Source organism: Acanthochromis polyacanthus, chromosome 11 (assembly GCF_021347895.1).
Source record: "Acanthochromis polyacanthus isolate Apoly-LR-REF ecotype Palm Island chromosome 11, KAUST_Apoly_ChrSc, whole genome shotgun sequence".
Taxonomy (NCBI): domain Eukaryota; kingdom Metazoa; phylum Chordata; class Actinopteri; family Pomacentridae; genus Acanthochromis; species Acanthochromis polyacanthus.
The window spans coordinates 30844681-30865729 of record NC_067123.1 but is presented as its reverse complement, the minus strand read 5'-3'; the positions used below and the strand labels follow the sequence as shown (position 1 = coordinate 30865729).

Below are 21049 nucleotides of genomic sequence, written 5' to 3'. Positions count from 1 at the left end.
TGCATACTGCAATCTGCCTCAAACTTTAGATGTTTGATCAGAATCCAGTCCTGATGAGTTTTATAGACCATTAAAGCTGCAAGCAGCGATGGACGGGTCCTCGCATCCACGCTGGTCGGCGAATCCATGCACGTCCACCAGGTGGCACTGTGACTGAGAGTGTGTGCTGGCCTCTGAATCACATCTGGACCAGAGTTTAATCACACGTAAAATTTCAGCCAGATTGGAGCATGTTCAGACTCAGCCCGATCTCACGAGGATTCGTGAAACTGTCACGTAAGTTTTAGTTTCGGTTTCGTGCGCACCAACACGATTTCGTCATGTTTTTCGTGCCGCTCACCACGAAATGCGCACCAATGTATTTTAAACGGCGGACTTTTCGTGCCACTCAGAATGTATTTCAAAAGAATGTGTATATTATATTTTTAATGTAAAACCGTGGCGAATCCAACGCTATATTTTGCATGACATCGTTCCTAAACATAACCCTAACCATAACCATAACCATAACCTAACCATAAGCCAGTGGTACACTTACCAATTTGCATAGGAATTTCAAGAATGTCCGGCGGCCGCAAACGCGATCACACAAGCAGTATACGCCGATGGACAGCTTAGATCGTCATGAATCCGCCGGTATAAACCACTTTCAGATGTGATTACCACAGCGAAAAACATTTCGTGGTGAGCGGCACGAAAAACATGACGAAATCGTGTTGGTGCGCACGAAACCGAAACTAAAACTTACGTGACAGTTTCACGAATCCCCGTGAGACCGGGTTGTCAGACTAGTTATACAGCATTTCCTGCCCATCCACCACCAGGTGGCGCTGTAACTCAGAGTGTATTTCAAACAGTGGATGTGATGAGGGCTGGACTCTGATCACTCATGAAAAGTTTCAGGCTGATTTGATCATGTAGAGGCCAGTTATACAGCATTTATTGTCCCTTCAACAGGTGGCGCTGCAACTGAGAGTGTCTGTTGGCCTGTAGATGTGATCAGGATTGGATTGTGATCACACATGGAAAGTTTGAGGCAGATTGGAGCATGCAGAGGAGAGTTATACAGCAGTTGTTGTTTCATGGCGAAGCATCAAAACTCTAATGGTCGCCATGGCCACGCCATTTGGCTTCTGGTTAAACTTTTGATAACTTTTCATCACCAAGTCCTGCTGTGTGGACTGACAAAATTTCAGGTCTCCTGGAATTATCCCCTAGGAGGTATTAATTCTCAAAAATGAGAAAAATCATCAAAAATCTCACAATTAATCCAAGATGGCCGACTTCCTGTTGGGTTTAGGACATGGCTCCAAGAGGCTTTTTTGTGCGTCCTGATGTGCTCTATAAGCCTCCCAAATTTCATGGATGTAGGTGAAATGTGCTGGGGGGGCTGTTTGTTAAAAATACTGTAGGGGGCGCTATAGCATGTGCAGTGCCGAGATGCGTACGGTGTCGTTCCTTGGGTCGATGGTGATGTGTGTGGTAATTTTAGTGAGCATTGGAGTATTTCTAACCTGTCAGAAAGGGCTTTGTTTTTCATGGCGATATTTGGTTGCTACGGCAACAGCGTTGCATGAAATGTCACACCCTTCACAGTGTGTGATTGTCAAGAGGTGAAGACTCGACTGACCAATTTCCAGCATGATATCACCACGTTTGGGGCCATTGTACCTGAAAATATAAGGCCTTAAACTTACTATTACCAACAGGTGGCGCTATGACTTTTTCAAAATTTATGAGTGTGGATGTGTTCAGACTGGACCTGGTGTCCATCATGTGAAGTTTGGGGCAGATAGGATGTTGTTCAGCTGAGATATGAATCGTTAAATTTTCATGGCGAAACATCGAAATTGGTTTGGCCGCCACAGACACGCCCTTTGATGACAAGTCACCATTTTCACTGGGATGCATCATCAATGTGTTTAGGCTGTTGTCACTGCATTTGAAGTGAATATGATCAACCGGGTAACAATAGGGCATGAAAGTGTAAAAGATGTCTATTTCCTGAAACCACAAGGTGGCGCTATGACTGTCAATGAATATCCCTATGTGGATGACATCAGGACAGGACTGTCATCATACATGTAAAGTTTCAGGCAGATTGGAGCATGTTGAGAAGAATTAGACACCACTTCCTGTTTCATGGCGAAGGATCAGTTGTTTGAGGCTCTGCCATGGCCACACCTTTTGGCTTCTGGTTGAGTTTTTGATAACTTTTCATCAGAAAGGTCTGGTGCATGTACTGGCCAAATTTCAGTTCTCTCAGACTTATCCACTAGGAGCTATAAATTTTGACAAATGTACAGCAAATTCAAGATGGCCGACTTCCTGTTGGGTTTAGGGTGTGGCTGTGATTGACTTTTTGGTGTGTCCTGATGTGGTGCATATGCCCACCAAATATTGTAGCCGTAAATAAACATTGTGGAAGTTGGCCTAATGACCACTTTTTCAATTTTGCAGGTGGCGCTATAGAGCCATTTTTCCACACACATGTGCAACTCCCATAAAATATCAAATTTTTCACCAGTCCTGATGTGCACGCCAAATCCATGCACGTCCACCAGGTGGCATTGTGACTGAGAGTGTGTGCTGGCCTCTGAATCACATCTGGACCAGAGTTTAATCACACGTAAAATTTCAGCCAGATTGGAGCATGTTCAGACAAGTTATACAGCATTTCCTGCCCATCCACCACCAGGTGGCGTTGTAACTCAGAGTGTATTTCAAACAGTGGATGTGATGAGGGCTGGACTCTGATCACTCATGAAAAGTTTCAGGCTGATTTGATCATGTAGAGGCCAGTTATACAGCATTTATTGTCCCTCCAACAGGTGGCGCTGCAACTGAGAGTGTCTGTTGGCCTGTAGATGTGATCAGGATTGGATTGTGATCACACATGGAAAGTTTGAGGCAGATTGGAGCATGCAGAGGAGAGTTATACAGCAGTTGTTGTTTCATGGCGAAGCATCAAAACTCTAATGGTCGCCATGGCCACGCCATTTGGCTTCTGGTTAAACTTTTGATAACTTTTCATCACCAAGTCCTGCTGTGTGGACTGACAAAATTTCAGGTCTCCTGGAATTATCCCCTAGGAGGTATTAACTCTCAAAAATGAGAAAAATCATCAAAAATCTCACAATTAATCCAAGATGGCCGACTTCCTGTTGGGTTTAGGACATGGCTCCAAGAGGCTTTTTTGTGCGTCCTGATGTGCTCTATAAGCCTCCCAAATTTCATGGATGTAGGTGAAACGTGCTGGGGGGGCTGTTTGTTAAAAATACTGTAGGGGGCGCTATAGCATGTGCAGTGCCGAGATGCATACAGTGTTGTTCCTTGGGTCGATGGTGATGTGTGTGGTAATTTTTGTGAGCATTGAAGTATTCCTAACCTGTCAGAAAGGGCTTTGTTTTGCATGGCGATATTTGGTTGCTACGGCAACAGCGTTGCATGAAATGTCACACCTTTCACAGTGTGTGATTGTCAAGAGGTGAAGACTCGACTGACCAATTTCCAGCATGATATCACCAAGTTTGGGGCCATTGTACCTGAAAATATAAGGCCTTAAACTTACTATTACCAACAGGTGGCGCTATGACTTTTTCAGAATTTATGAGTGTGGATGTGTTCAGACTGGACCTGGTATCCAGCATGTGAAGTCTGAGGCAGATAGGATGTTGTTCAGCTGAGATATGAATCGTTAAATTTTCATGGCGAAACATCGAAATTGGTTTGGCCGCCACAGACACGCCCTTTGATGACAAGTCACCATTTTCACTGGGATGCATCATCAATGTGTTTAGGCTGTTGTCACTGCATTTGAAGTGAATATGATCAACCGGGTAACAATAGGGCATGAAAGTGTAAAAGATGTCTATTTCCTGAAACCACAAGGTGGCGCTATGACTGTCAATGAATATCCCTATGTGGATGACATCAGGACAGGACTGTCATCATACATGTAAAGTTTCAGGCAGATTGGAGCATGTTGAGAAGAATTAGACACCAATTCCTGTTTCATGGCGAAGGATCAGTTGTTTGAGGCTCCGCCATGGCCACACCTTTTGGCTTCTGGTTGAGTTTTTGATAACTTTTCATCAGAAAGGTCTGGTGCATGTACTGGCCAAATTTCAGTTCTCTCAGACTTATCCACTAGGAGCTATAAATTTTGACAAATGTACAGCAAATTCAAGATGGCCGACTTCCTGTTGGGTTTAGGGTGTGGCTGTGATTGACTTTTTGGTGTGTCCTGATGTGGTGCATATGCCCACCAAATATTGTAGCTGTAAATAAAACATTGTGGAAGTTGGCCTAATGACCACTTTTTCAATTTTGCAGGTGGCGCTATAGAGCCATTTTTTCACACATATGCGCAACTCCCATAAAATATCAAATTTTTCGCCAGTCCTGATGTGCACGCCAAATTTCACGCGTTTTGGTTCATGATAAGGCCGCCAAAAAGGCAATTCATTTCCCGAGGAGCGATTAAGTTTGAAAAATTTACAGCAAATTCAAAATGGCCAACTTCCTGTTGGGTTTAGGGCGTGGCTGTCATTGACTTTTTGGTGTGTCCTGATGTTCTGCATATGCCCACCAAATATTGTAGCTGTACATGAAACATTATGGCAGTTGGCCTAATGACTACTTTTTCAACTTTGCAGGTGGCGCTATAGAGCCATTTTGCCACGCACATGCGCAACTCCCATAAAATATCAAATTTTTCGCCAGTCCTGATGTGCATGCCAAATTTCACGCGTTTTGGAGTATGATAAGGCCGCCAACAAGGCAATTTACTTTACGGGAGAAAAATAAAAAATAAAAATAAAAATAATAATAATAATAATAATAATAAACCCTAGGGTTTCAATAGAGTCCTTGGCACCGCTGGTGCCTTGGACAGTCGGTGCCCTGGCACCGCCTGTCCTTCGCACCCTCGGTGCTCGGACCCTAATAAACCCTTGGGTTTCAATAGGGTCCTTGGCACCGCTGGTGCCTTGGACAGTCGGTGCCCTGGCACCGCCTGTCCTTCGCACCCTCGGTGCTCGGACCCTAAATATACAGTCACAGAGATAGCACCACCCGGTGGATTGACAGAAGGTGCTGCATACTGTAAATAGCCTGTACGTGCTCCAATCTGCCTGAAATTTGACCTGTGTGCTCAGAATCCAGCCCTCGTCACATTCAGGGGCCGACATACACTCTCAGTCGCAGCATTGCCTGGTGGAAATGCTTGGGGTCGCCGACCAGCAAGGATGCGAGGACCTGTTCAACGCTGCTTGCAGCTTTAATTGTTATTTGTAATTTATTTGATACCATGTATTACATCTCTCTCTTTTCTTATGTTTTGCTTGTAAACCACTATGGATAACGTCTGTGTATGATGTGGTGCTATATAGATAACCTAATGGTGCGCTATTCAGAACCATGGAGAGTAATGATTGAAGTAATGAGTTATATGTGGCCAAAAATGATTTGAAAATGGAGATCATGCAACTGTGAATATTCCACATTTCGACTGTTACCTGCCATATTTCCACACTTGTGTACAACCATTTTCAAGAATCTTTACGTTACAGAAGAATCTTCTGAGATGAAATTTGTACTGAATTTTTATTAGTGCTATGCATACAGCAAATGTTTGTGCAGATGTACTTATAAACAATCTACTGCTGATGCTTCATCCACCCACCCATACGACTGAGCCTGGTCACTGTGATGTTCCCTTAAAATAGGTGCATTTAGCAGCTAGTCCACCATAACAACAGAGAATTGGGTTTCAGCGTGACTTCAGCATGCAAATCAAAGTCACCTGGGGCCTGTTTCATGAAGCAGGTTCAAGAAACTCTGAGTTGATCTACTCTGCGATAGAAAACTCTGAGTTTTCGGTTTCACAACGGCTGGTTAGAGTTGGTTTAATGAACTCGGAGTAATTTGACCCGGAGTCAAGCGCGTGGACTGCAACTCTGAAAAGACAGCATCAATGAAACCCCGATTCAACGAGTCACCATGGAAACGGGGAAGCGAAAGGCTGCGTTTTTTAACTGGAAGTTTTTAACGCGCTCATATGGCGAGTTTGAACACGTTTTTAGAAAGAACTGCAACACCGCTGCAGCTGCAAAAGAGAGGGAGACGGCATGGAGAACACTGCTGCCCGGATCAGTGCGTAAGTTTAAATGTAGTCCTTTGTAATCGTAATAATATTACAGGGAAAAACTGTCTGAATGGTAGCCTAGTAAGTTATTTCATTTAGGTGAAATCTCGCGGGGGAGAAGCGCACGGGGCAGCAGCTTAAGATGAAATATAAAAACACTGTTCAAACAGGTAAGACCTCGGCATTATTTCATGGAGGTACTTCATGTTGATCATGTTTTACATTGTAAGGTAGCCTAAATATTAAGTGGCTGTTTGACTGTGCAGTTGTTTTATCCACACACAGCCTAAATGTCTGCATCCATATCATGTCCTGTTAAGTAATTAAGCCTATTTAAACTAACATAGACTTCTGCTCAGCCAACAGAAAGAAAGCAGATGCCTGTAAAATGGTGGTATAAAAGGTCATGGATGCATATATATATATATATATATATATATATATATATATGTATATATATACACATACGTACATATTATTATTTAGTTCTCTTTTGTCTTTTTTTGTCTTTTGGCCCCTTCACACCACAACAGACCTTGTAACTATAAGTAGGCAACATTCCAAAGATTTATCCAAATGGTAGTTTAAGTTTTATACAGAGGTATGTTACTGATAGTTGTCTTCCCATTCAGATTTTGGGTGGAATATAGAGTGTGACATTTAGCCTACACTGAAGTATTGCACATTCTCATCCTTTTTAACAGAGCATGGCTGGACAGCAGCAGGATGGTTCCTCAACGTCCACTGCACAGACTGACACAGTGAGATGGATGTTCAGGAAACACCAGAGGTTTATTCTGTGGAATTCATGTGCAACTGTATAATTTAATGTCCTCTATGTATTCCCAGTTATCAGTAAAACAGATTTACAAACTGCATTTGCTGAGAAAAATCCAAAAAACAGATTAGGAGGGCAGATCTGGACGTTGAAATACTAGAGCACAAGTTAGAGGTGGATGATGGTCACAGGTGAATTATGTTAACTATTGGAACATTAACTGAACTATATCTTTTATTTGTAGGAAATAAAGAAGACCAAATGAAATGTGTATCATGTCTTTATTTGCTGTGGTGGTGATGATGGTGACTTAAACTCTAAAGTGATTATTGCATACGGTGTCTCTGACTGCTCTGCTGTCCTGGATAGCTGCAGGTGGATGGGGTCATCATCTGGGCCTTCAGTTTGTAGGGCAGGGTGTTGCTCTCCTCTAATAGTGGTAATATTATGAAGAACAACACATGCCACAGTAATATCACAGGCCCTCTCAGGGGTCACCCTGAGGAGACGTAGGCTCTGGAAACGGGCTTTCAGCAGGCCTATCTCCACCTGGGCTCTGGTCCTGCAGTGAGTCCGGTTGAAGTTCTGTTGGGGGCCTGGTTCAGAGTCAGGGTATGAGGTCATCAGACTGGGTTGGCATGATAACCCCTGTCACCCAGCAGAAGGCCATCAAACTCTCCTGTAATGTATAGTGGATACATCAGAGTATATTAAAGGAGAGAGACAAGAGAATTCTATTGTGAAAATCTTTAGGCTGCTGACCACGCTGCAGTCTGTTGCTCAGGTTAGACTCTCCATAAATCCTGGAGTCATGAACAGACCCAGACCACTTGGCCTCCACATTAGAAATGATGTATGCAGCATCACATATGATTTGGACAGTGCAGAGAATGACAGATGTTGAACTATGATGCAGTCTTTAACATTTAGAAACAGTAGTCAGTCTACCTGTAGCCTACCTGCACATTTATGCTGTGAATGGACTTCCTATTCATGATGTGAGGGAGCTGTGATGGGGATGTGTGTGCATCTATGCAGCCAATCACACTGGAAAATCCTAAAAGAAATTCAAATGACTAATCCCAGTCTGAGGCTGCAGCACAATGTCATTAACAGAATATGATTTAAAATGAATTTAACAGATCTCTACATGATTCACCTGCAGTCCCGTGGAACTCCTCCTTGATGCTCTTACAGGTTTGTGTCCAGGAAAACCACAATGATGAGTTAAAGCCGTTTCAGGGCCAGGAACACTTTTCTGACTGTCCTCCATACAGTTGCCTTACTCTGCATCTCCGACATTATATAAAAACTTCCATTTACAAAGAACCGCAGCGCAACACACAATATCTGCTGGATGTGAGAGCATGACTGTGGTTGGTAATGTAAATGTAAGGACAGATTAGGTTGTTTACGTAGATTATGGACTTAAAACGATTATGAAACGGTACCGCTCAAACAGATAATTGTCCGGAAATGCGAGAACATTTATGCTCGGTCTGATAACAATCTACCGACGAATATTTAATTATCTGTGCAGTAATGCGGCTCCTTTATCCACTGAATCGTTAATAAAAGCTGTTCTATGCCAGAACTCGCTCGTTTACTGACTGAATGAATGAGGAAATGAAACAGCGTGTGTGGCTGAAAGAGGGCGGAGACAGAGAGAAACTCGAGGTTTTCTCAGATAAACCTGCTGGTGACCAGGTTCAAGTCATAGAGTCTGTTACTGCGGTAACTGACTGAGAGTTTAAGTTACCCCTCTTTGTGAAACAGGCTCGAGTTACCCCTCTGTCTCAGGGTTAAGTTACCTCGCTTCATGAAACGGAAAACTCTGAGTTTCCCTCATTTCAGGGTTAAGAAACTCAGAGTTTTCAGTGAACCTGCTTCGTGAAACAGGCCCCTGGACCTTGGACTCTATTAGTATGCTAATAGAGTCACTTCCCTAATGACTGATTAACAATTCAGTGGATTTTGTCCTCGCGCTGCTTGTACACACAAATAAGTGAAATGCTTTCTTAATACGACGTCCACACTCGCATGCAGTGTTAACAGTTTGCACATTTATTATTAATGTTTTTCAGTGTTGGTAATTTATGTATTTTGTCCCTGTCTTGTCCATGTCCACCTAGCACAATGGACTAATTGATTACTATAGTATAGTTGATTACTATAATGTAAATGTGTGGAATGCTTAAACACAGTTGATATGAGTTAGATCCTGTTGTCTCAATTGCTTTTGCAGCCCCTGTGGACATTATTTCAGTCATTGTGTAGGCAAAGTTCATATCTCTTAGTTTAACCCACTTGATACATATTGATGCAATGGTCTTTAGTTCACAGCTACAGCACCGTCACAGATTACACTTGTTTGACTGCAAGATGTGTTATTGTAAAGGGCATTTAACACGTGTCTAACGCTGGTGATTTCTGTCTTCTTCAGTGCTCAGCGGCCTCTGCTCTAATGACTGCCCAGAAGATGTCAAGGTAAGAAATCTGTCTTTGTCTACTTTCGTAATGACAACATGAAAAAAGGTATAAAATTCTGTTATCTGTATGGCCACTGACCAGTCTGAGGTTTTTCTGTTTATTGCTCTTATCTTTCTATGTATAGATCTTTATCACCCTCCAGAGTCTGTCCTCAGCAGTTTCTAACAGAGAGAGAGAGATAGTCTTAATACCACTGGTGTGAGCCAGATTTCACATCCATAGGAAGAATCAACTTTATTTTCAGAAAATTAGGAAAGGGGATTTGAATGGATGATGTGCATTTGAGCTCTTGGGTGGTATAAGCGCTTCTTTTTATTGTATGTAAAGTACCAATCTGTTAACGTGTGTTGGAAATGTGCCAAAGAAAGTGGAGCATATAAAAAAATTAAGTTTGTTTTTGTGTGACAAGGCAAGCTGATAAATACCCCTTCAACATTCTCTTTGTCAAGGCGTGGGGGTTTGAACCCTGAGTGCAGGCACACGAGAGGCAGACAGACTCTTAGACAAGGACTTTTAATAGAAGCAACACAAAGGACATTGAAGCAAACCAAACTCCACACAAATCAGCGAATTTAACTGAAACAAAACAGCCATCCATCCATCCATCCATCCATCCATCCATCCTCCATCCTCTATACACCGCTTTATCCTCACTAGGGTCGCGTGGGGGCTGGAGCCTATCTCAGCTGACTCGGGCAAAGGCAGGGGACACCCTGGACAGGTCGCCAGTCTGCCGCAGGGCTACATATACAGACAAACAATCACACTGGCATTCACACCTACGGGCAATTTAGAATAGCCAGTTAACCTCAGCATATTTTTGGACCATCCATCCACTATACACCACTTTATCATCACTTGGGTTGCTGGGGGGCTGGAGCCTATCCCAGCTGACTCGGGTGAAGGCAGGGGACACCCTGGACAGGTCGCTAGTCCTTCGCAGGGCTACATATATGTGCGAAAGTCAATGGTCATCTCTTTCATCTTACTGGCGTTGAGCAGCAGATAGTTCCGCTCACACCAGTCGACAAAGTCAGAGATGACTGTCCTATACTCCAGCTCGTCCCCATCAGACACACACCCAACAATGGCTGAATCATCCGAGAATTTCTGGAGGTGACAGCTCCCAGAGTTGTAGTGGAAGTCAGATATGTACAGGGTGAAGAGAAAGGGAGAGAGCACTGTTCCCTGTGGGGCCCCCATGCTGCTGAATACTACATCAGAAACACAGTCCTGAAGCCTCACGTACTGTGGTCTGTTGGTGAGGTAGTCGATGATCCAGGCAGCCAGGTGACAGTCTCTCCCGCTCCCTCAAGCTTCCCCCTGAGCAGAGAAGGCTGGATTGTGTTGAAAGCACTGGAAAAGTCAAAGAACATGACCCTCACAGTGCTGTCGGTGCCCTCCAGGTGAGTCAGCGATCTGTGCAGCAGGTAGACAACTGCATCATCTCCTCCAATGTTCGGTTGGTAAGCGAACTGGAGTGGGTCCACATTAGGGCTCACCAGGGGGCATAGATTCCTGAGAATGATCCTCTCATCGTCTTCATCAGATGAGAAGTGAGGGCCACAGGTCTGAAGTGGTTTGGTTCCCTGGGGTTCCTGGTCTTTGCGACAGGAACCAGGCGGGAAGTCTTCCACAACACAGGAACCCTCTCCAAACTCAGGCTCAGTTTGAAGATGCGGAGCAGCCTGACAGAGCTGGTCTGCACAGTCTCTGAGGAGTCTGGAGCCGATTCCATCAGGACCTGCGGCTTTCCTGGTCTTGATCTTTTTTAGCTCCCATCTCACCTGATCAGCTGTTATGGAGAGGCTGGGGGTGGATGAGGATGACAGGAGAGATGGTGATGGTGGTGGTGGTGGGGGGTGAGACAGGGGGAGGTGGTGGGGCTGTGTTTGAAGTCCAGAGGTGGTGTGGGGTGGGGGGAGGAGGAGTGGTGCTGTTGGTGGTGTAGAGCTGAGGTGTGAAGAAGAAGCTGGCTGGTCAGTGCTTTGATGAGAGGGGGAGGAGTGGGAGCGGAGTCAAACCTGTTAAAGAACCGGTTCAGCTCGTTGGCCCACTCCCGGTCTCCTGCTGCAGCACCCTTCTCGTGGCCTCCGCTGAAACCAGAGATGGATCTCAGGTCTTTCCAGACCTCCCTTGTGTTGTTATTCTTCAGGTGAGATTCCATCTTGGTCCTGTAGCTGGCCTTGTCCGCCTTGATGTTCTTTTTTATCTCCTTCTGCACCCTCCTCAGCTCCTCTTTGTCCCCAGATCCAAAAACCCTTCTCTTCTCCTTCAGCAGGGTCTTCAGTTCTGAGGTCACCCAGGGTTTGCTGTTAGAGAAGCACCATACTTTCCTGGTCGGTACGATATTCTCAGCACAGAAGTTAATACACACGTGGACAAAATTGTTGGTACCCCTCAGTTAAAGAAGGAAAAACCCACAATTCTCACTGAAATCACTTGAAACTCACAAAAGTAACAATAAATAAAAATTTATTGAAAATTAAATAATCAAAATCAGCCATCACTTTTGAATTGTTGATTAACATAATTATTTAAAAAAACAAACTAATGAAATAGGGCTGGACAAAAATGATGGTACCCATAACTTAATATTTTGTTGCACAACCTTTTGAGGCAATCACTGCAATTAAACGATTTCTGTATTTGTCAATGAGCGTTCTGCAGCTGTCAACAGGTATTTTGGCCCACTCCTCATGAGCAAACAGCTCCAGTTGTCTCAGGTTTGATGGGTGTCTTCTCCAAATGGCATGTTTCAGCTCCTTCCACATATGTTCAATGGGATTCAGATCTGGGCTCATAGAAGGCCACTTTAGAATAGTCCAACGCTTTTCTCTCAGCCATTCTTGGGTGTTTTTGGCTGTGTGTTTTGGATCGTTGTCCTGTTGGAAGACCCATGACCTGCGACTGAGACCAAGCTTTCTGACACTAGGCAGCACATTTCTCTCCAGAATGCCTTGATAGTCTTCAGATTTCATCGTACCTTGCACACTTTCAAGACACCCTGTGCCAGATGCAGCAAAGCAGCCCCAAAACATTACTGAGCCTCCTCCATGTTTCACCGTAGGGACAGTGTTCTTTTCTTCGTATGCTTGGTTTTTGAGTCTATGAACATAGAGTTGATGTGCCTTACCAAAAAGCTCCAGTTTGGTCTCATCTGTCCAAAGGACATTCTCCCAGAAGCTTTGTGGCTTGTCACCATGCATTTTTGCAAATTCCAGTCTGGCTTTTTTATGAGTTTTTTTCAGCAGTGGTGTCCTCCTTGGTCGTCTCCCATGAAGTCCACTTTGGCTCAAACAACGACGAATGGTGCGATCTGACACTGATGTACCTTGGCCTTGGAGTTCACCTTTAATTTCTTTGGAGGTTGCTCTGGGCTCTTTGGATACAATTCCAACGATCCGTCTCTTCAATTTGTCATCAATTTTCCTCTTGCGGCCACGTCCAGGGAGGTTGGCTACTGTCCCGTGGGTCTTGAACTTCTCAATAATATGAGCCACTGTTGTCACAGGAACTTCAAGCTGTTTAGAGATGGTCTTATAGCCTTTACCTTTAAGATGTTTGTCTATAAATTTTTTCGGATGTCCTGGGACAATTCTCTCCTTCGCTTTCTGTTGTCCATGTTCAGTGTGGTACACACCTTTTCACCAAACAGCAGGGTGACTACTTGTCTCCCTTTAAATAGGCAGACTGACTGATTATGAGTTTGGAAACACCTGTGATGTCAATTAAATGACACACCTGAGTTAATCATGTCACTCTGGTCAAATAGTTTTCAATCTTTTATAGAGGTACCATCATTTTTGTCCAGGCCTGTTTCATTAGTTTGTTTTTTAAAATAATTATGTTAATCAACAATTCAAAAGTAATGGCTGTTTTTGATTATTTAATTTTCAATAAATTTTTATTTATTGTTACTTTTGTGAGTTTCAAGTGATTTCAGTGAGAATTGTGGGTTTTTCCTTCTTTAACTGAGGGGTACCAACAATTTTGTCCACGTGTGTATATTCTGTAGTAGTGTCTGCCATTGTGTCAATGTCCTCCCCGTGTGAACCACACAGAACATCCCAGTCCGTGGTCTCAAAGCAGTCCTGCAGCACCTCAGAAGCCTCGTCAGACCACTTCTTCACATACCTTATGATGGGGGGTTGTTTCTTCACCCTTGGTATGTAAATGGATTGCAGTCTCACCAGGTTGTGATCTGAGCTGCCCAGCGGGGGGAGGGGGGAGGAGCTGTATGCATCTTTGATATTAGCATACAGTAGGTCCAAAGTTTTGCTGTTTCTCGTCTGACACGTCACGTACTGTGTGAACGTGGGAAGAGTAGCAGAGAGTGATGCATGATTGAAGTCTCCTGAGATGATAATAAGGGACTGAGGGTGAGATGTTTGCAGCTGGGATACTTCACTGTGGATGAGTTCACCGGCTGTAGCAGCATCAGCAGATGGTGGGATGTACACAGTAACAGCTATTATGTGTGAAAACTCCCGGGGCAGATAGAACGGACGCAGACTGACCGCCAGTAATTCAACATCCTTAGTGCACAGACACTGTTTAACGCTAATGTGTCCAGAATTACACCACCTCTCGTTCACATACATCGCCAGATCCCCTCCCTTTCTCTTACCGCTCTTATTTACGTCTCGGTCCGCTCTGACGAGATGAAAGCCATCCAGAGTTAGGATTGAGTCTGGAGTCCGTTCATTCAGCCATGTCTCGGTGAAAATCAATAGGCTGCTCTCCTTATATTCCCCCTGCTCCTTGGTCAGCCCCACCAACTCATTCATCGTATTCGGGAGAGACCGTACATTTCCCATAATAACGGATGGAACGGACGGCTTGTAGCGTCTCCTCTTCTCCCGCTTCTCCTGCTTTTTCGCTCCTGCCCTGCATCCCCTTCTTCTTCTTTGTAGCTCCGCTGGGATGTCTGGTCTCTCCCACTGCGGCTGTCTTGCCTGGCTCAGCGCCAACAGCTGGTCGCGACTCTAAACAATGACTCCGTGTTTGAATGGTTCGCCAGCTGAGAAACTTGAGAGTTCCAAAAAAAAGATTAGAAAAAGTAGGGGAAGCGCCATTTGTACATCCATTGCTGTGCTGTTCAAATGCAATCCACCCACTTGAAGAATAGAACAGAAAGAAAGTGAAAAACTACAAGAAATATCTAGAAACACCTAGAGTTAACCCTTTAAGCTGCAGTCAATTCCAGCCATTTTCAGTACAAAAAATCGCTAATATTCTATTTGTAAATAAAAATATGACAAGAAATACAGGGAATATTGGACGCGCATCGCAAGGTGCATTTCCTCGAAAACGACTGATTCGTGGATTATATACCGACTTCAAGACATGTTTTGGACAAAATATTTTACTGGCTTGTTTCGTCTGGATGTCCAAGGTTGGATTATGGCCGTTTTTTTGTGGAATATTTTCATCTGTGTGTAATAATGAACCCGGAAATGTGAGTCGCGCTGTGTACGTTGAAGCCGTGTATAGAGAACGGATGGATGGATATTCGTTGTTTGTCGAACAAATGTGTTTATATTACCCGCTGTGGTAATCACATCTGAAAGTGGTTTATACTGGTGGATTCATGAGAGTCTAAGCTTTCCATCGGCGTGTAGTGTTTGTATAATCGCGTTTGCAGTTTCAGACATTTAGCAAATTGCTTATGCAGATCTCAAAGTGTACCGCAGGCGGGACACTGAAGCGCAACTGAAGCGCAACGTGTTAACAGGAGCTGCTGTAGTGACGTAAACCAGAGATCAGACCATCACCCAGAAGACCAGGGTATGCATCCCCTGATAGTGTCTTGTCTGTCAGTCTCAGAGTTTCATTTTGTTTCGTTCCCGTTGTTTACTATTGGGGTTTCACTTGCTTTGTGGTTAGGTGTAGGAAGATATTACACTTCGTAAGACATCTTTTCATGTTAGAAGCTAGGTTAAGGACAGGAACCAAAATTACTTGGTTCAAGTTGGGAAAAATGTCATGGCTAGGTTAATAGGACCCTTTCACTACATATTTCAACCTTCTATAGGAAGATTTGATATTACACAATGTCTTACTAAAGAGATACACAAATGACCGTCTTTTGTTAGTACCTCCTTCTGAGTATATATTTTTGTATTTGATGGATCTGTTTTTATATTGGACTATCTGCACCATTTGAGTATGTACTAAAGCTGTTTTCTTGGTCAGACTTTTGTTAATGAGATTAATTGTAGAGCTAGAAATGGGGCATTAGCTAGGCTGAGATTGTTGGGAATTACTAATAGCCTGTATGTCTCAAACTGATAAGCCCTGTCCGCCTTGTAACAACAATGCACACATAAAGTCTTGGATACATCAGAAACTTCCACAATATTAGCAAGGGGCAAACTAGGAATCTGTAATAAAATCTTTACTACAGCCCAGTCTGAGAGGAGCTGTCACTGCCAAAGTGTTCCTGAACAACAAGCAAAAGCAGCAATCATATTTCCCAAGGACAAGAGTTGGAAAATGGACATCCTTGGCATTTATTTGCCCTTGTATTGAAAAATTCTTCCTCATCTGTACTTCACCTCAGACCAGCCAAACGATCCCAGTGACTGGACACAGCTGCAAAAGGAGCACAGCTGTGTCCGATCTCATGAGTGGCAGTTAAAGCCAGGCTCGCCCCACCAGTCGCTGCTGGTTCATTGTCTCTGCTGGCTCCCTGCCAGCCTGTCCGCTCAGGTCTACTTCGGCTCTGGACTCCCCCCTCTGTCCTTGCCTTGGCTCCCCGTCACTGCATTCCTGCAGCTGCCTATCTTCGCTGCACATCGACAGCTCCGGCGTGCGCCGCAATAAGACTGACTGCCGGCTTTAAGACCTGTCTGCGCCCTCCCTGTTTGGTCTTGCTCTGTGTGAGTCAAGCCGTTTGCTTTTGTGTTTAAGTTTTAGCCCATGTAGTGGCCAGCTTAGTAATAATTCTTGATTATTTTAGAGCTCTGTTTTGTTTAAGGGCTGCACAGTGCCGTAGTGGTTAGCACTTTCGCTTTACAGCAAGAAGATCTCCGGTTCAAATCCCGACATGGGCCTGGGATGTTTCAGAAAGATCCCAGGCCGGGATTTGAACCTGGGACCTTCTTGCTGCAGGTCGAAAGTGCTAACCACTACTCCACTGTGCAGCCCTAAGAGATGAACAGTAATTCATAATTCATCCAAAATTTCAACCTTTTTACTAAAAGTAGGCCGCAAAATTGTGCAACCTCCTATAAACAAAGTTAAGTAAATACAGATAATTGCAGTACAACTCAAATGCCATACACCTTTTGAGGTGAATTCAATCTGTCACATACTAAACACTGAGTAATACTCATGTCTACAAAATGGGTACACTTTGTGTCAATACTCCCCATACACCTCTTGCAAGCAACGTGGTTAAGACCAGAGATATGTCCCTGAAGTTTAGAGAGGAGATAGTTGCTTTGCACAAGAAAGGAAATGAGTACAAGAAAATGTTCCCAGAGACATTGTTGGAAGCATCATTCGTAAGTTCAAAGCCACCAATACTGTGGCGGCTACATGGTCATGGTCGAAAAAAGAAGCTGTCGGCAAGCACATGAAGATTCCTGCGGAGACAGATGGACAAGAACCCTGGGCTTACTGCCGGTGACCTCTTTTGGCTGAAAGAGAGACTGATATTTCTGTGGACACAGTATGCTACACACTCTATGCTGAAGAGCTTAATGTCTGATCCCGTAGACCAGGGGTCGGCGACCTTTAACACTCAAAGAGCCATTTCGATCCATTTCCCACAGAAAAGAAAACAGCAGGAGCCGCAAAATCCTTTTGGCATTTAAAATGAAGACAACACTGCATATATCGCTTTTTTTTTTACCTCTATGCCCTTGTTAATCAGTCGTGATTAATTAATTACAAAGCCTCTAATTAGATTCATTTTTTAAATTGTGTCCTTCCACTAATATTTATCTTACCTGGTTAATGTCATTTTTGCTCTTGGACCTCATATGTTATGTAATGTTAGCTGGAAATCAATATTTTGCGAATGTCTATTTAACTTGTAAAATCTATTTATCTTAAGCTAATAACTTTTCTCCGGTAAGTCGCTGCCCTATTTTCCAAGACGATACTCCTCTGACTCTCTGACCTACTGCCGTGTTCTTGCGAGTAACGTGTATTACCCTATCACGAGTACTTTTGACTCAAAGACAAGACGTGTCTTTCTTGGAGTGGAGCTTTAATATACAGGCTTGCCATTCTTGAGTACAAAACGATGTGAAACTACAGGTGTTGCTTCTCCATCTCCTCTGCATCAACCTTGCGCTCTCATGCATAGTCATGTCCCAGCCAGGGGAAAACCCCAGCAGCACATCTGGTGGAGTGATGCGTCAAAATAAGAGCGGTAATTTCACAATAAAACGCTCTATATTAAAATACATTGAAACGCGCCTGAAAGGCAGAGCAATTTATTTTCCAAAGTTACAGGGAGCCACAACAGAGGGCTGAAAGAGCCGCATGCAGCTCCGGAGCCGCGGGTTGCCGACCCCTGCCCTAGACTGACACCACTTCTGAAGCCACATCACAAGAAAAATTGTCTTCAGTATGCTAAAACCAACCTATCAAACCCACAGAAGTTCTGGGAGACTAATATGTGGACTTATGAGACAAAACTAGAGCTCTTTCGTCCTATGGTCAGAGGTATGTCTGGCACAGGAAGAACGAGGCATATGAGGAGAAGAACACCCTGCCAACTGTGAAGCATGGTGGTGGATCTGTGATGCTGTGAGGGTCTTTTGCTTCTAATGGAACCAGGAATCTCCAGTATATTGAAAGCACCATGGATTCAGGCAAGTACCAGGATATTCTTGCCAAAATGTCACTCAGTCCGTGAAAAAGTTGAAGCTTGGACATAATTGGACATTCCAGCAAGAAAAGGACCCAAACACATCAAAATCAGCAAAGGCTTAGTTAGAGAAAGAAGCCTGGAAGGTTTCTTGAGTGGCCATCACAATCTCCAGATGAAACCCAATCAGGAATCTGTGGTGGGATCTGAAGAAAGCTGTTGCAGTAGACCTCAGAACATTGATGAGGTGGAGACCAGAAGAAATGGGCTAAAATTCCCAATTATTGGTGCCAGAAGCTTGCTAGAAACTATTCCTCCTGTCTACAACAGGTCATTGCAGCAAAAGGGTGCTACATGAAGTATTAAAGATACAGCCTTATAGTGGGTTGAATAATTTTGCAACCTATTTTTGTGCAAAGTATTCCATGCAAAGTCTGAAAATCCTCCTTTTGTAAGCTACTGAGGACTACAACCTGTAAAACCGTGTCATCTGGTGGTGGTCTAATTTTGCGGAACAAGAGACCATCAACAACAGTGAGTTTAGGGAACTCTCTCCAGTACTGTCTCATTACAGGTGAGCCCACGTTAATGTGCACAAATGGTGGTCTACTGTCAGTGAACACCCGGTTCCTGATTATTTGCAGGTGAGGATCAGCTGTATGTGCTTGAATGACAGGCTGTCTGTCCATATTCAGAAATGACATGTCCCTAGCTGTTGCTGCATTATCTTATGAAGGTCACTGCCCTTGTGATTTGATGTCTACAGCAGATGAAACAGTGGATACAGACTCTGATCAGGGTGCTGGCTCTGTAGCTTGAGTGTACGTGAGTGACTCTGGTTCTGTTTGAGTGTGGGTGGAAACATATTTCACCTGGGTAGTTGCAACCACTTGGGCAGCACCCTCAGCTGGCAGAGGACGGCAAGACATCGAGTCAGCATTAGCATGCTTTTTGTCCTGTCTGTACTCTATAGTCCTGTCATATGGGTTAATCTCGAGCCCATCTGGCTCGGCAACCTGTAGGATCACAATCCAAAGACATCTTTCTCAGGGAGAGAAGGGGCTTGTGGTCTGTGATGATGCGAAAGGAATGTCCGATTATATACTGTGGAAAGTGGCGGATGGACCATATGATAGCCCACAGCTCCTTATCATACGTAGGCCATCGTCTCTATGTCAATGCACGACTTAGGCAGTCACATTTCCCATGCCTTCTGCATTAACTTTTGATAGTACACATCCAATGGCTGTGTTAGAAGAATCAGTGAAGAGTGAAAACTCACATGAGAAATCTGGATAGGAGAAGATGGGTGTGTGACACAGAGCATGGCAGTGTTTTTCAAATGCCATCTATTCAACCTCAGTCCAAACAAACATCCTTCCTTTTCTGAGTGAGTGCATACAAGGGCTCTTACATTTTTGCAAACTGGTGGATGAAGCGTTGGTAGTAAGACCATAGCCCTAAAAATGCTCTGACTTCAGTTGAGTTTTTAGGCACAGGCCAGTTTCTTACTTTTTCAATGTTTTTGGGGTCAAGTTTCCGTTCGTCAGATGAAACAACATGTCCCAAGAATGACATTTCCTGTTGAGCAAAGCTGCATTTTGAGGGTTTGAGTTTAAGATTGGCAGCTCTGAGGCAGTCGAATACCTCTTGCAAATGCTGAAGGTGGAGAGAGAAGCTGGGGCTGTACACAATAATGTCATCAAGATATACCAGACATGTTTTCCATGAAAGACCTTGCAACACCAGGTGCATGAGATGTTGAAAAGCGGGAGGTGTATTTACCAGGCCCATTGGCATCACACGGAACTGGTAGAATTCTCTGCCGGTGGTGAATGCTTTGTTTTGTCTTGTTCGTCGAGTTGCACTTGCCAGTGTCCTGATGAAAGATCCATCGTGCTGAACACGGCTGAGCCTCTGAGTGCATCCAAGGTGTCATCTGTTCTGGGTAAAGGGTGTGCGTCTTTAATAGCAATTGCAATTAAGCCTCTTTAATCGACACAAAAACGCCATGTGCCATCTTTTTTTCCTGACCATCACGACAGGTGCAGCCCAGGGGCTGTGACTGACTTCCACAAGTTCTCTTTCTAACATCTCATCTACATGTGACTGAATTAATGTTTGCATTTTTGGGGAAGTACAACATGTATGTTTTCTGACTGGGGATGCATTGTTTGTGTTGATTTTGTGTTTAACAATGTCTGTATTACCAAAGTCTGAATTGTGTTTGCTAAACACATCCTGGTAAGATGCAAGTAAGTCATGGAGGTCAGACTTCTCTGATGCTGTTAAATCTCCACACATCAGATCATATGGCAGTTTAACTGGCTGTGTGTTTTTAGTTGGCAAACTGGATGGAGTGGTGGACACATTACAAACAGGGGCTGAATCATTAATTATTTCAGTATCAGACACTGTGGTAAACTGTCTCAGCTGCATACCTGAATGAAGTACAACAGGTCCATGTGTAAGGTTGATGATGCGTGCAACAGTACGTCCATTTTCAGCAGTGGAAAGTGTGCGTGCAACTGCAATACCTTCCATCTCCAGTTGGCTGGGCTCAAGACAGCCACTGTAGCTGCCTGAGAGGCTTGCAACAACAGGAGGAATTAGGGCAACTTTTCAGATTATCTCAGAGTGGGGGGGAACTGTGATGCTCTCTGTTATCTGTGTGCTGTGCAGCTAGTGGGTGCCAGTTCACCTTTTCTGAGCAGGGGCAAAACGTCATCACCAATGTGACACAGTCCATTTCCCATGTCCAAAATCACACTATGAGGATTGTGAAAGTCACAGCCTAATTTGAAGC

General features: G+C 44.0%; 1 protein-coding gene across 1 annotated transcript in view; it reads left to right on the top strand.

Annotated features, from left to right (window-relative positions):
- The window catches only part of itfg1 (integrin alpha FG-GAP repeat containing 1), a 352137-nt gene that overhangs the window by 256922 nt on the left and 74166 nt on the right, over nucleotides 1–21049 (top strand). The window contains exon 13 of the mRNA XM_051955816.1: nucleotides 9370–9413. Coding sequence (XP_051811776.1) covers nucleotides 9370–9413 — 44 coding nt within the window. The remainder of the gene's footprint in view (nucleotides 1–9369; nucleotides 9414–21049) is intronic.